Genomic DNA, 14,666 nt, shown 5'->3' on the forward strand with positions numbered 1-14,666 from the left:
CACATGTACACTAAATCTAGATCTGTACACTATGGTCTGCTTACCATGCTAGAGTCTCTCAGATATTTGTTGCTTATTAAATGTATTGAAACATGTTTTACCATTTTCTGATTACCTTAAACTGTCTCTCCAAGCCATTGAACTTACTAGTCACACTGTGTCATTTTTAAGTGCAGATAAAGCAAACTTTCCCTATTTTTTAAGAGATCTAATTTTTTAGAGCACTTTAGGTCCACAGCACAATTGAGTGCAGAAATTGCCAACATGCTCCCTGACCCCACACAAGCACAGCCTCTCCTTTTGTCAACATTTTTTTACTGTGTACGTGTTTACATTTGATGAACCTGCACTGTCACAGCATATCACTCAAAGCCCACAGTTTACATTAGGGTTCATTTTGGGGTTGTCCCTCTGTCTTTACTCTTTTTCTTGACCATAATTGTCAAAAAGTTTGATATTTCACATTGCTGTTGCTTTTTGGGTTTTTTGGCCACCTGTACCCGTGATATGTGGAAGTTCCTGGGCCAGGGATTGAACACAGCAGTGGCCCAGGGTGTTGGAATGACAATGCCAGATCCTTAACCCACTGTGCCACAAGGGAAATTCCTAAGATATTCAGAAGTTCTAAGAGAACAGTGTTATTACTTGAAAAACTTAAAATTTAAATAGACTGTATTTATTCATTAACAGCCAAATTTACCAACATTAGGAATTTTTTTTTGATCTATCAATTTTTAAGTTTCTAATTACATTTCACAGTCTCCCATATTGCCTGAGTAACAGTCATTATATATTTATAGTTGTAATGACTCACTTTAAAGATTTCAGTAGTATAAAATACTGTGCAGAATATTTTCTTAAAAGGAAGACCAGTTGAAAATACATCAGTATTCTCAGGGTAGACATAGTGAACTGTATATACCATAGTAGAAAAAAAAATATTAAGAGTATTTACTCAGGCGTTCCCTTCATGGTCCAGTGGTTAACAAACCCAACTAGGATCCTTGGGGATGCAGATTCCATCCCTGGCCTCACTCAGTGGGTTAAGGATCTGGCTACAGCTCTGATTCGACCCCCTGGGAATCTGCATATGCCTCGGATATGGCCCTAAAATAGAAAAAAAAAAAAAAAAAGAAGGATATTTATTCAAAAGTTTTACTAAAGTTTATCTAAAATAGTTTTAAACATTCAGAGTTGTAAAGACAGTAAAGACTTTGTGTATGTAATGAAACTAGTAATTTTAAAATTACATTGCAGTTAAAAGACACTGGAGTACACTCATATATTCGTTGGTCCCTCAGATGTTTGTCATCTATAAGGCGTGAGCTCTTTCTGTCATTTCTGTTAGGTGTATCATTTTTGATGTGAAGTATTTAGAATTTAATTATGTGATCAAGAGTAATTTTATTTTTTGACATCAATGTTGTAACATATAATAGTTAAGAAAGCTTAAATTATATTTTATTGGCATGATTTTTAGGCTTGTATTTAGAAACATCCTAATTTATCATTAAACATTGACATTAAAATGTCTACTTTTTTTTTAAAGGTATTTACTATGCAGGATCTACTACAGCTCATTAAAATCAACCCAGAATCCAGTCTCTACAAATCACTAGTAGGATTGTTTTATTTTTACAAGCTGCTTTGGATTGTTAACTATAATTGAATACTTGAATAACAGTAAAATATTTCTTTTAACAGATTTCAGGATTTGATAAAGGAAACCAAAAAGGTAGGACTTAAATCTTTGTAGAGATTAAGAACATTTTTCTTAAGTGTATTTTTGTATAAAAGTTAAGAAATAGAAGATAATAGGAAATTTAATTTGAATTGAAAATTTTGATTTCCCTTGCTAACAATACCTAACCTTTTTTTTTTTTTTTTTCTCATCCACAGCACACAGAAATTCCTGGGCCAGAGATTGAACCTGAGCTATGGCAGTGATAATGCCAAATCCTTAACTGCCAGGCCAGGGAACTCCATCCTTACCTTTCAAATAAAAGAGTTCAACTGTTTCAACAAATGTGGATCACTTGCCCCACACTCAGTCTTTTAAAGTAGCTCTTGCTCAAATAAGAAAGTTGGAGGAGTTCCCTGGTGGCCTAGTGATTAAGGATCCAGTGTTGTCACTGTGGCATAGGTATGATCCCAGGCCCAGGAATTTCTGCATGCTGCAGGTGTGGCTAAAAAACCCCCCAAAAAACTGGAGACAGAATCAAGAACGTTATAAATGGATTGGAAGCTAGTCTTGGTAAATATGACTATTGTTTGTACTATTTCCCAAAACAAAAGCAAGAACAAAAAACTAATAATGTTTAGGCCAAGTATCTTCATATCCTAGATATCCCTCCTCAAGTACAATGTGGAGTAGTAATTCTTGCCTAAAGAGTGAAATACCTGTTCAGTAATATGTTATTTTTTGTTAAGTGTTTACATAGGCCTGATGCATTGCTCTAATTTTGGCCTTCATAATAACTTTCAGAGACCATTGACTGATCTAAGAGAATAGAAACTACATATATTGGTCTCTGCCCTAGTTCCTGACACACACCTCCTAAAAATCTTGTGATTTCCGAAGTGGTAAGAACACAAGGTGCATCTCTTGTTACAATACTGGTCTGTGACCTCTGTTCTTGACACAGGCCTCCAGACACCCTTGTAACTTCCTGGGTGATAGGAGTGCCTTTTGTTCTAATGAGCCAACTTTGCGTGGGTCCCTGGATGGCTCCTGGGGGAGGGCCAGTCACTGCAAGGGCCAAGCCATGAGTAGAAGCTGGGGATTTTCAGCCCCACCCCCCAGTCTCTTGAAGGGGGAAGGACCGAAAATGATGTTAATAATCAATTATGTGTACTTGAAGCCTCCATGAACCCCAGAAGTATGGGGTTTGGAAAGCTCCCGGGTTGGTGAACACGTGGAGGTGCTGGGAGGTGGCGAAGAGCGCGTGGGAGTTCCGGGCCTTCCCACGTGGACCTCACCCTCTGCATTTCTTCCATTACGCACTTCATCTCTTTCCTTGATGCTATGCTTTATTTAGTAAACTGGTAAACATAAGGAAGTGTTTGCCTGAGTTCTCTGAGCTGCCCGGCAGATGCATCAAACCCAAGGAGGGGCTTGTTGGAACCTCCATTCTACAGCTGGTTGCTCAGAAGCACAGGTGATAAGCTGGCCTTGCAGCTGGTGTCTGAAGTACGTGTGTGTGGAGGGGAGGGCAGTCTTACAACAGAGCTTAACCCCTGGGATCTGATGCTTACCCCAGGTGGGTGGCGTCACAGTTGGGCTAAATTGTAGGACACTCTGCTGATGTCACAGAGACTTGCTTGATGTAGGGAAACCCCTCTCTGCCCCCTGCCCCAGGGGGCATGAAGAATGAAGTGTTGTGCAGCGTCCTGTGTAGCGTAAAGGAGGCTCACATGGAGGAGAGAGCTGGTAGGAAGAGGTGGGTTTTCCCTTCACAGACAAGGGAAGCTGAGGTTTCTGCCCCTCACAGCTGCCATGGGTGGCCGACCACGGGCTGGGCTTGATTTTGGACTAGTAGTATGAACATAAGCTGGTAGTATGCCTATAACGCATACTGAACGTTTAAATCTGTTCAGAAAACCTGTAGTATTACGTAACTGCCCTTGCATATTGACGTGCTCCTGGATTCTGTGTGCTGCTGTCATTGCTACATCCCTGCAGGGACATTCATTCAGGACTTGCCATTCAGCACACATTTGAGGACCTACTTTCTGCCAGTCATTTGCCTGTGACTGAACTGTCTGTATTCCTGGGAGTGATGTTAGCAGAGGGTAAATTAAATTATATCACAGAACAGTCTGGCCTGCTTGCAAAGCGGGTCATCTGTGTTGAAACAGAGGATGATAGGTGATCCTAGATTGTAGATTCTAAGGCACTGCTGTCTAATGTGGCTTTGTGATGATGGGAATGTCTATATCTATGTGGTCTCAACACCCATTTACTGGAAATGTGGCTAGTGTGATGAGGAAATGAGACTTGAAACAGCTACATATGAGGGAGTTCCCTGGTGGCCCACCAGTTAAGGATCTGTTGTTGTCACTGCAGTACCTCAACTCATTGCTATGGTATGGGTTCAATCCCTGTCCCAGGATCTTCCATGTGCTGTTGGTGTGGCCAAAAACATAAATAGCTACATGTGAATAGTGACCATCGTGTTGGACAGCACAGGTCTAAGTTAATAGCTGCTGTCTGTAGCTTAACTATTTCAGAAGAAATTGAAGGTTTGAAGGGATATTAAGGAGTAATCTACTAATTTGTATACAGGTATTTATACTGTTCTTAAAAATAGTTTTTCACATTTAAACACTCTATCTAAATTTTTGTAGTTCAAAAACACCTCTGGCTAACACCTCTTTGCAGCCTCACCAAGGATACTGATAAAATTTCTGAAACTCAAAAGAGCTGAGTCACAAACACATCAGGTATCCCAGTGGCAAAATTTGGGTGGGTTTCTTTTGCTAACAGTAAAACAGCTACTGTTAAAATGAAAAGATTTAAAAATTGGTGGCTTCCAAATAAGAGATTGAGACCTTCAGAAAGCTTGTAGGAACATAATTTGTACCTATCTGTTGTATATTCCCTGACAGAGACCTAATGGTCTTATCTTATGGTGTCCATACTCTGAGGGTGCTGAGCTGTTAAATGGTTATGGTACTTTTGTTCTTATACTCCACTCACCCATCCTTCTCACCCCTAATTGTTCATTTCTGAGATAATGATGCCCAGAAAATAGCTCGGCAATAAATTTGGACACTGGCTTTTGCCTTTTTGGAAGTTAAAATCCTTAACCTGTGACTATCAAAGGTATAGATAAATAGATCAGTGGGACAGAAAAGAGAGCCCAGAAGCAATTGGACATTCATATGCACAAAAATGAACCTAGACACAGACCTGCTACCTTACACAAAAATTAACTCAAAATGAATAATAGATCTGAATGTGGAGCCCAAGTTATACAACATCTGGAAGAAAACATAGGAGAAAAACCTCTGTGACCTGAGGGTTGATGATGATGATCTATAACATCGAAAGCGTGATGATTGAAAGAAAAAGTCAATCAGATTGACTTTACTAAAATTTAGAAATGTCTGCTCTGTGAAACATGCAAAGTAAAAAGACAGACAAGTTTTAGGCAGGGAGAGGGTCTTGGTAAAAAACTTCCAATAAAGAACTTTCATCAAAAATATGTAAAGAAGGAGTTCCTGCTGTGGTGCAGTATGTTAAGAATCTGACTGCAGCAGCTCAGGTGCCTGTGGAGGTGTGGATTCAATCCCTGTCCTGGAGCAGTGGGTTAAAGGATCTGGTGTTGTGAGAACTGCAGCAGCGTTGCTTTAAGCTGCTGCTCAGATTCATTCCCTGGCCTGGGAACTTCCATATGCCATGAGGGTGGCCATTTAAAAAAAAAAAGTTTTGTTTTTTTTTTGTTTTTTGTTTTTTTTCTAACAAGGAACTCTGACAACTCAACACTAAAGTGGCAACTCAGTTGTAAAAAGTTTTGTACAGACACCTTTCCAAAGAAGACATAGAAATGGCAGATAAGGATATAAAAAATTGTTCCATGTCGTTTGTCACAAAAGACATTCAAATTAAAACAAAAGTGAGATAACACCCTACACCTATTAGAATGGCTAAAATCCAGAGCACCCACAACCCTAAGTGCTGGCAAGGATGTGTAACAATAGGAGCTCTCACAAGTACAATTTAATTCGTACTTGCCAGAAATCGGTTATGACCAAGATGTCATTTGAGAGGTGAGTGGATAAAGCTGTGGTACCGCAGATGGTGGACTACTATTGAGATACAAGGAATGAGCTGTCAAGCTATACAAAGGGATAAATGAATCTCACATGTGTATTAATGTAGGAGAATTGTCTGTAAAGGCTACATGCTGTATGATTGATGTGACATGGTGGAAAACGCCAAGCCTTACAGATAAATCCGGGAGGAGGCTGGTGTGGTCCATGTGGGGATGGGTTAGTTGTAGATGGCAATGTGAATTAGCTTCATGTAGATACAGGTGATTGAGATATTTATAGGGAGGTATGTAAACACAGGTTATTGTGCACTCATTCCCTTGCTCTGTAGGCTGAGGGGGAGAAGCAGTGACATCCCAGTTGTGATGAGCACACCTGGAGCCCTGTTAAGACTACTAAGATAGGGTTTCTAATAACACTCCATAGGAATAGGAACCAGGGCTCCTAGGAGCGGTGGTCAATTCCAGGAATGGAGTGGGGACTATTACGTGATGATCCTGGAAGCCCTTACAGTGCCAGAACCTAAGGAAGTGCTTAAGAAAAAACCCACAGTGAAAGTGCTTCCACAGGCCAAAGCCGGAACAATTGGAGTAACAAAATAAAAGATGGGTGATGTAAATGAGTTATAGAAGTATGCTGCTTTATAATTACCAAAATATAAAATAGGGGTTCAAAAAAGAAAATCATGGACTTGGAGAATAGACTTGTGGCTGCCCCAGGGGAGAGGGAGGGAGTGGGAGGTATCAGGAGTTTGGGGTTATCGGATACAGCTTGGAATGGATTTACAAGGAGATCCTGCTAAGTAGCAATGAGAACTATGTCTAGATGCTTATATCGCAACAGAACAAAGGGAGGGAAAAAATGTATACATGTAAGTGTAACTTGGTCCCCATGCTGTACAGCGGAAAAAAAAATAAATTAAAAAAATAAATTTAAATTTACAAAGTAAAACACAAAATAAAAAAAAAAAAGGGTTCATACTGAAATAGATACCTAAATGAGAAGACTAGAGAAATGTTTCCTAGAGGGGGTTGTGCGTGGAGGGGAGGGGGTTGAGCTACTTAGGTGCCTGCGGAAAGCGCTGCAGAACTGAGGAAAGGCCATGACAGCAGAAATGCTGAGGTGGAAGAGAACGCCTCTCAGAATGATCTACTGCAGGCTCTTGATGTCTGCCAATTTTTTTTTTTTTTTCCCATAGAGGGAGCTGAGATCCAGCCCCAGCATTACAGAAGGCACTGGTGAGGTGAGAAAAGGCTGACAAGAAACAGGAGAAAAGGGTGGATAAGACAGAAAAGAAAAGCCCTTGACTTGATGTAGAAGTCTAACAGTTCTAAGAGACTGAAAACTTTAAAAATCCATGAGTATAAATTATTTTAGAAATTTCAAACTATTGAGAAGGGTATAAAGTGAAAGAAAAATAGAAATTTCTGCCAATATTCTCTAATTTCTCCATATTCCCATATTGCTTTCTGCTGATAACAAATCAAAGAGTGTCTTGTTTATCTTACCAGAATTTAACCAATTGGTCTTAAGATTTATATAGATGTAATTAAGACACATATACCCACAATGGGATCATATTATAGAAAAACTACTGTGCAATTAGCTCTTTTTTATATCCACCAGTATATCATTCTCTAGCTGTATACTTAGACTAATTATTTTTAAGGGATGTATTTAATTACCTTCCTGTTGATGCAGATTTTATTGTGTAGCTCGGCTTTGCTGTTAGAAGCAGTTGCCGTGCAGCGTTAGGTCTTTTGTGCCTGGGGCCAGCATAGCTGTCTAAGGGGAAAGAAGTGGAATAACTAGGTTAAAGGGCGCTTGGATTGTGAGTATCCATAAACACTGACAAATTGCCCTCCCAAGTGCAGAACAGCCTGCTTCCCCGCTCCCTTGCTGACACCTGGAGTGCTAAGGTTAAAACTTGATGACATGATTATCGGGAAAACGTCATCTTTCTCTTGCATTAATGTGCATTTATGATTTTGTTCATACTCATTTGACTTGTAATTTTTCTGTAAACTCTGCCCATGTCTTGCCCTGGTTTCCTGGTTTCCTGTTTTGTTATTGACTTGTAATATCTTTGATGATATGCAAATTAGTCCTCTGTCTCTGTATTATGGCATGTATATGTTTCTAGTTTATCTTTTCTCTCTCTCTCTTTTTTTTTTTTTTTTTTTTTTTTTTGCTTTTTAGGGCCATACCTGTGGAAGTTCCCAGGCTAGAAGTTGAATTGGAGCTATAGCTGCCGGCCTACACCACAGCCATGACCAGGCCAGATCCAAACTATATCTGCAACCTACACCACAGCTCACAGCCATGCTGGATAGCTGACCCACTGAGCGAGACCAGGGATCAAACCCACATCCTCATGGATACTAGTCAGATTCATTTCCATTGCGCCACTATGGGAATGCACATCCTTTCTCTTTTTTTAATAATTCCATGAATTTTAATTATCATCGTACACTCATCATCACGATCCAATGTTAAAACATTTCTATCCCATATCCTTTGTCTTCTTTTTTATTTCATGCCATATATGTTCTTAATTTTCATGTTTGATGAATATTTTTCCTTATTGCTTCTAGGTTTTTGTGTCATGCTTGGAAAGGCCTTTGCTCAGAAATAATTCTTGAGATACTTTATTTAGAAAAGATAATATTATATAACCAAGATTGTGTAAGCAGTGATTGAACAATGGTTGAATGAAAGAAAGTTGTGAAAAGAAACCATACATGTTATGTCTTTTAGGTTTTCTTATGCAGTTCCTAAAAGAGATGGCAGAGTATCATCAGACTAAGGCAAGTTGCAACATGGAAACTCAAACAGATTCAGCACTTCCCATCAAAGACTCTCTGGGTAATTGTGGTCTTCTGTAATCTTAATTCTTCGGTTTCCATTTTGAATGAAAGGCATGACCTGATGTACTGTATTATGGTTTGTTCCTTGATGGGGAGGGATGAAAGCTGCCAGTGGCAGAGGTGCTCATTTTTTCTGGAATCGTGGCTGGGAGGGACCAGGAACTGCTCTCCAGGGCTGCCCCTCCCAAATGTCATGGGGACTTTGGGGCCCACTTCCTTGTTTGCTGAGTTGAACCTCTCTTGACTCTGACGTTCTTTCCTGTGTCTCATCTAACTTTATAGCCATTAAAGTGAGAAGATCCTAGACTATATGCATTTCAGAGAACTAGAGAAGTCAGTGGTCAGTTCCTTTATTTTATAGTTGGAGAAACTGAGGTCACCTGAGGAAGAGCAACTTGGCAATGCCCAGTCTGGTATTAAAGTGCAAGTTTTTTGGTCAATGATCCAGGGCCTTTTCCACTGTGGAGCCAGCTGGCCTGCCTGCCTACCTGCCTTCCTTCCCTCCCACCTTCCTACCTTCCTTCCTTCCTTCCTTCTTTCCTTCTTCCTTCCTTTTCTCTCTCTCCCCTCTCTCTCTCCCTCTCTCTCTCCCTTTTTCTTTCTTTCTGTCTGTCTGTCTGTCTTGCTGCACTTGGGGCATGCAGAAGTTCTGACACTAGGGATTGAACTTATGCCACAGCTGTGACTCAGGCCACAACACTGAAGATGCCAGATCCTTAGCCCACTGTGCCACAGGGAAGGCCTGTAAGCCTTTCTGTAATTCCGTTTTGGCCTTTAGTTGTGTGCTCAGGAGAGAAAGGAAACAGTTCAGATGCTGGGGTTAATTTCTTGGCCCTTTGTTACTCTTAAAGAGCATTAGTGCCTTTAACTTGGAAGAAGGTTAGTTCATCATTTGTAAAGCCCATATTGTATGACTAGGCCTTTATTTGGGTGTAGGTTTGATTCCATTAGGAACAGAGAATATGCTTACTCTAGAGCAGTTCTGTTCAATAATAGGAGCCCCATGTGTGACGTGACATTTTGCAACAGCCACAGTAAAAAAGGTAAAAAGCAGCAGGTATCATTTGTTTTAGTAATGTACTTTACTGAATCTGATATTTACAAGATATTATCCCAACATGAATTTAATATGAAAATAATGAGACATTTTGCATTTTTTGTTTTGTACCCAGTCTTGGACGCCTGGTGTGTCTTTTACACTTAGAGTACGTGTCATTTTGCACTGGTCACGTTGTAGGCACTCAGTATGGCCAGATGTGGCCACAGGCCTGTGTTGGACAAACCAGTCCAGAGCATTTGAGAGAATTCAGAAAGGTAGATCGAAAACCACAGCTAAAGCTTTGCCAGCAGAGACATGTCTGCCAATATTTTAACCAGCTTCTGCCAGCCTTCTTTTCCTGGGCCTGCTTTTTGGTAGTGTTGGTGTTATGACTGAGATAGTACAGGAGGGCCAGGTTTGCAGTGTGCTTTGTGATCGATCGCCATCCGCACGCAGTTGGTTCGAGGGCCGCAGGTCTGCTGGAAAGAGCACCTGAACGAGAGACCATTAGTCGACCTGGCTTCAGCCGCATTGATGCCGTTAGGTAGTTGCTTAGCCCTCTGGCAGTTACTTCAACTGTATGGACACCTTTTCCCTCTCTGTGGAGCTGAAACGCATGTGTTTGATTCATCTGAAGGTTAGTGTTGAGAAAGTGTGAGTCAGCTTTACCCAAAATCCAATGAGAGCTCTCTCCCTTGGCTTTTAGAGGCTGGGGAGAGAGGCCTGTGTTTTCTGACTTAAACTGTGCTCTTTGATTTCTTTACCCCTGGCAAGTTATGATGAGAGTTTTCAAACATTCAGAAAAGTTGAAACACTTTCACAGTGAATGCTTGTATACCTAGAGTCTGCCGTTAAATCTGCATTACACTTACTTGATCACTTACCTGTCCATCCATTCAGGTCTATTTTTTGTTATATTTCCAGGTAGGTTGCAGACATGCCTCCATTTTCCCCACAGTATACTCTTTGCTTGTGAGCAGAGCCTCCTGCTCTCTTGACCATGTTTCTGTAACCTGTTCCCTGTGTTGTTTGATAGCTGAGAAGCTGCAGCTTATTGATGATGAGTTTGCAGGTGCTCACCCTCAGCACCCACAGTTAGAATCTTTAGAAGTCAAGTTAAATGAATATAAGAGAGAACTAGAACAGCAGCTCCAGGCAGAAATGTGTGAAAAGGTAAGATTTATCTTATTGTTAATGAGAGTGATGCTTTTGTTTCCTTTTTTTTCCTTTTAGGGCTATGCCTGTGGCATATGGAGGTTCCTAGGCTAGGGGTTGAATCAGAGCTACAGCTGCAGACCTACACCACAGCCACAGCAACACAGGATCTGAGCCTCGTCTGTGATCTGCACCACAGCTCATGGCAACACTGGATCCTTAACCCACTGAGCAAGGCCAGGGATTGAACCCACATCCTCATGGATGCTAGACAGGTTCTTAACCCACTGAGCCACAATGGAAACTCTGGAGAGTGATGCTTTTGCCTTTCTTTTAATGTCTTCCTGCTAGGTACGTGGGGAGATATCTAGAATCTTTCCTAATGAATGTGATACTATACTGTTGTATTATTTTTTGCAATTGATGTCATTTCTTTATGCCTTTTGAGTGAACCCTACAAGTACAGTGAATGAGATGACACGTGAAGATGAATTAAACTAAATATATGTCAATAGCATTAACATTAAGCCTAATGGTGAAAAGATAATTCGTTACTATTTCTTCAGTATAGTTATTGTATTTACAATTATTTGTCATCGATTGGCAGTTGAAACATTTTAAAGATACTGAAATAGCAAAAATTAAAATGGAAGAGAAAAGAAAATGTGAGAAGGAATTGACTGATTTCCGGAATGAACTTGAGAGAACCTGTCAAGCAAAATCTGAAGCCCTCATTTCTCGGGAAAAGATGACCCTTGAGAGAATTCAGAAGCATCAGGAGGTACTATTCTACAGTAGTTTACGGGTGGCTATGTCCAGACTGTCTCTCTGGCAGGGGCTGGGGCCCAGGGCGCACGTGGGAGGATGGGCCTTGGAGAGGACGCACTGACACCCTTCCTCTGAGCCGGCTGGAGGGAAAGGACGGCAGACGTGAGTGCAGGCGCTGGGAGTGGGAGAAACACCCAGGAAGCAGCGGGTTTGAGGCTTTGGTAGCAGCTTGAGGGAGAGGGTCAGAAGTGCAGAATGGCCTTTGCAGGCAAAGGAGAGCAGCTCTGAGAAGCAGATGGGGCTGCCTGAGCCATTAAGGCTGGGCTGAGGCTGGCAGCCTGGCATTATCATGGACCAGACAAGCGCTCGGCGGCAATGGTTGTGGCCCAGCTCCTGGAGGGTGTGCAGGTCAGCCAGGGCGGCAGAGAGGAGCTTGGAAGAGCTGCGTTTCTTCGGCCTGCAAAAGGTAGCCCATTTGGTGGAACACACTGGGGTTCAACAGTGTAGGGAAGGGAGCCTGAGAGATCCAGTAGCTGTGAACACCAGCCAGCAGGGCCGGTGGCGTGGCTGTCACACAGACCTCAAGAAGCAGGTCTGCGCATCCTGCCGGCTGGAGTAATAGGGCTGAGCCCGGAGGACAGCATTGCAGGTTGGGGTTTCAGGTGAAGATCGCAACAAAATGGAGCGCATGGCCCTGGGAGCCAAGGTCAGGTCCCCAGAGTGGCAGCGTGCAGGGCTGCCAGGCTCGGCCACGTGGCCTTTGCACTTGTCCCCAGGAAGGTGGCTGGATGGGAGGTAGAGAGGTTGCCGAGTAGCAGGGAGGGTGCGTAGGGAGGGATTGGGTCCATCGATTTAGGAAAACCAGGCTCCTTCCCTAAGGGCATGTCATAGACCAGACTGGATTTGGGGTCCCGTTTCCTATGGACAGAAGCCAGAACCTGCGTCAGGTGGTATTGGAAGAGGGAGGCTTGTTTCCAGGGTCCACCCTTGCTTGGAGCTTCTCCGTAAGACCCAGTTACTTAATGGTGATTGCCCCCCAACCCCCACCTTGAGTTTTGTGTAGCAGTTCTGGAAAGTGGGCTTTCTTCAGCCATAAAATAAATGTTGGAAGCACAGGTGTTGGAAAGGCTTGGATTGTGTTTATACTCACAAGTTGACCTTCAAGATAGGTGGCTGACTAGATCAGATCAACCAATTAACAGACTTGAGCCCCCATTTAGTCCACTGATACTCTGAAGGCTCTAGAGAAGGTTGGCATCCTCGAAAAGAGAACGGTGCCTGGAATGCCCCTCCCCTCCTCTGCCTGATAAAACCTCCCAGTCCTTCAAAATCCAGCTGGACTGTCACCTCCTTGCGATACCTGTCCTGACTCCCAGTGGCACTCCGTTGGGTGTAGTGCATGCCATGGAGTCTTGACATACTTGGTTGTGAAACCATCACCGTGCAGTGTGACTGCAGGGTGGGTTGTAGCGGGTGGGGACTGTCTGTTATATCCATTCATCTTTGTATATTCAGCTCACGGTGTTCCTCTGATGTCTGATAGGTGTTCAGGAAGTCCTCGCCCAGGGAACACACAAATGGAAGCATGGCCGTTCATTCAGGGCATCATGCGAACTTGCCAAGTCCGAATGACCTAGAAATTTAAACTTGCAATAATGATGGAACTGTAGGGATTCTTTCTCTCTCTCTTTCTTTTCTTTTTTTTTTATTTAGGGCCACACCTGTGGCAGATAGAGGTTCTCAGGCTAGGGGTCCAGTTGGAGCTATAGCCACTGCAATGCCAGATCCGAGCTGCCTCTGAAACCTACACCACACAGCTTATGGCAACAATGGATCCTTAACCTACTGAGCGAGGGCAGGGATCAAACCCTTGTTGTCATGGATGCTGAACGGATTCGATAGCCAATGAGCCATGACAGGAACTCCAGGATTCTCTTCTTTCTTTCTTTTTTTTTTTTTTTCTTCAGTCTTTTTGGCTTTTCTAGGGCCGTTTCTTGCGGTATATGGAGGTTCCCAGGCTAGGGGTCGAATCGGAGCTGTAGCCAGTGGCCTATGCCAGAGCCACAGCAACATGGGATCCGAACCGCATCTGCGACCTACACCACTGCTCACGGCAACGTCCTATCCTTAACCCACTGAGCAAGGCCAGGGATCAAACCCTCAATCTTATGGTTCCTAGTCAGACTCATTAACCACTGTGCCACGATGGGAACTCCTGGGATTCTCTTCTTTTACATTTTATTGGTAAATGTATCCTTTGTTTCATTTTTTTCTTGCTGAAGAACTTAGTGAATTTTGAAGTGTCTGAGAGATGTTAATTAAGTAAAACAGTTGAACAAGCGATGTTAGGAATTTAGGGTGATATACCTTAATGGTCCTTGGGGGAGGAAGGAATAAATTATTGTGGGAAAAAAGCAAAACATATATCTCAAATTGGAATCTCTTGAAAGCAAAATTGTTCCTCTAAATGTCTGCACCTAGCAAGTGGCGTATTAGTTCAGCTCTCTTTTGTTTTCTTTAGTTTGCTTGCTAAAACTGAATGCTTTCCTGTACAGAATGAAACGAAAGAAATTTATGCTCAAAGACAGCTACTGCTAAAAGATATAGATTTGCTGAGAGGCAGAGAAGCAGAGCTGAAGCAAAGAATTGAAGCTTTTGAATTGTAAGTAATGTGTTTTGTTGTGGATACTCAGAATGAATGAGATTTGAAAGAACTCCTGAATGTGTCTAAATATTCTAAGATTAACTATGTTACAACAGTTCTTGGTTGTAAAGGTGATACCACCTAGCATTAAAGGGCACCGGTTGAGAGAAACAAGGATGAGAGTTGGTTTTTTTTTAACTTTTTTTTTTCTTTTTTTTTCTAAGCTAGCTCAACTAGCTGAAGCTGAGCCATTTAGTATTTTTTTTTTTTTTTTGTCTTTTTGGGCCACTCCCATGGCATATGGAGATTAGACCCCCAGTCTAGGGGTCTAATCGGAGCTGCAGCCCCCGGCCTACACCAGAGCCACAGCAACACGGGATCCGAGCCACGTCTGCGACCCACACCACAGCTCACAGCA

General features: G+C 42.3%; 1 protein-coding gene across 8 annotated transcripts in view; it reads left to right on the top strand.

The window, feature by feature from the left end:
* The window catches only part of LOC110255257 (centriole and centriolar satellite protein OFD1), a 58,951-nt gene that overhangs the window by 22,003 nt on the left and 22,282 nt on the right, over nucleotides 1–14,666 (top strand). For 4 of the 8 annotated variants that reach the window (XM_021080897.2, XM_085009020.1, XM_021080898.2 and 1 more), the window contains exons 4-9: nucleotides 1,550–1,618; nucleotides 1,705–1,735; nucleotides 8,533–8,640; nucleotides 10,718–10,854; nucleotides 11,444–11,617; nucleotides 14,160–14,266. In XM_021080897.2, coding sequence (XP_020936556.2) covers nucleotides 1,550–1,618; nucleotides 1,705–1,735; nucleotides 8,533–8,640; nucleotides 10,718–10,854; nucleotides 11,444–11,617; nucleotides 14,160–14,266 — 626 coding nt within the window. Of the gene's footprint in view, nucleotides 1–1,549; nucleotides 1,619–1,704; nucleotides 1,736–8,532; nucleotides 8,641–9,752; nucleotides 10,882–11,069; nucleotides 13,349–13,621; nucleotides 14,267–14,666 lie in introns of those variants that run through there. The other 4 variants (XM_021080899.2, XM_085009021.1, XM_085009022.1 and 1 more) reach the window with 3 other exon arrangements.

Source organism: Sus scrofa, chromosome Y, assembly GCF_054392235.1.
Source record: "Sus scrofa isolate SSC_HxYL_T2T_F1_AM1 chromosome Y, Sscrofa_HxYL_maternal_Yorkshire_Landrace_v2.0, whole genome shotgun sequence".
Classification (NCBI taxonomy): domain Eukaryota; kingdom Metazoa; phylum Chordata; class Mammalia; order Artiodactyla; family Suidae; genus Sus; species Sus scrofa.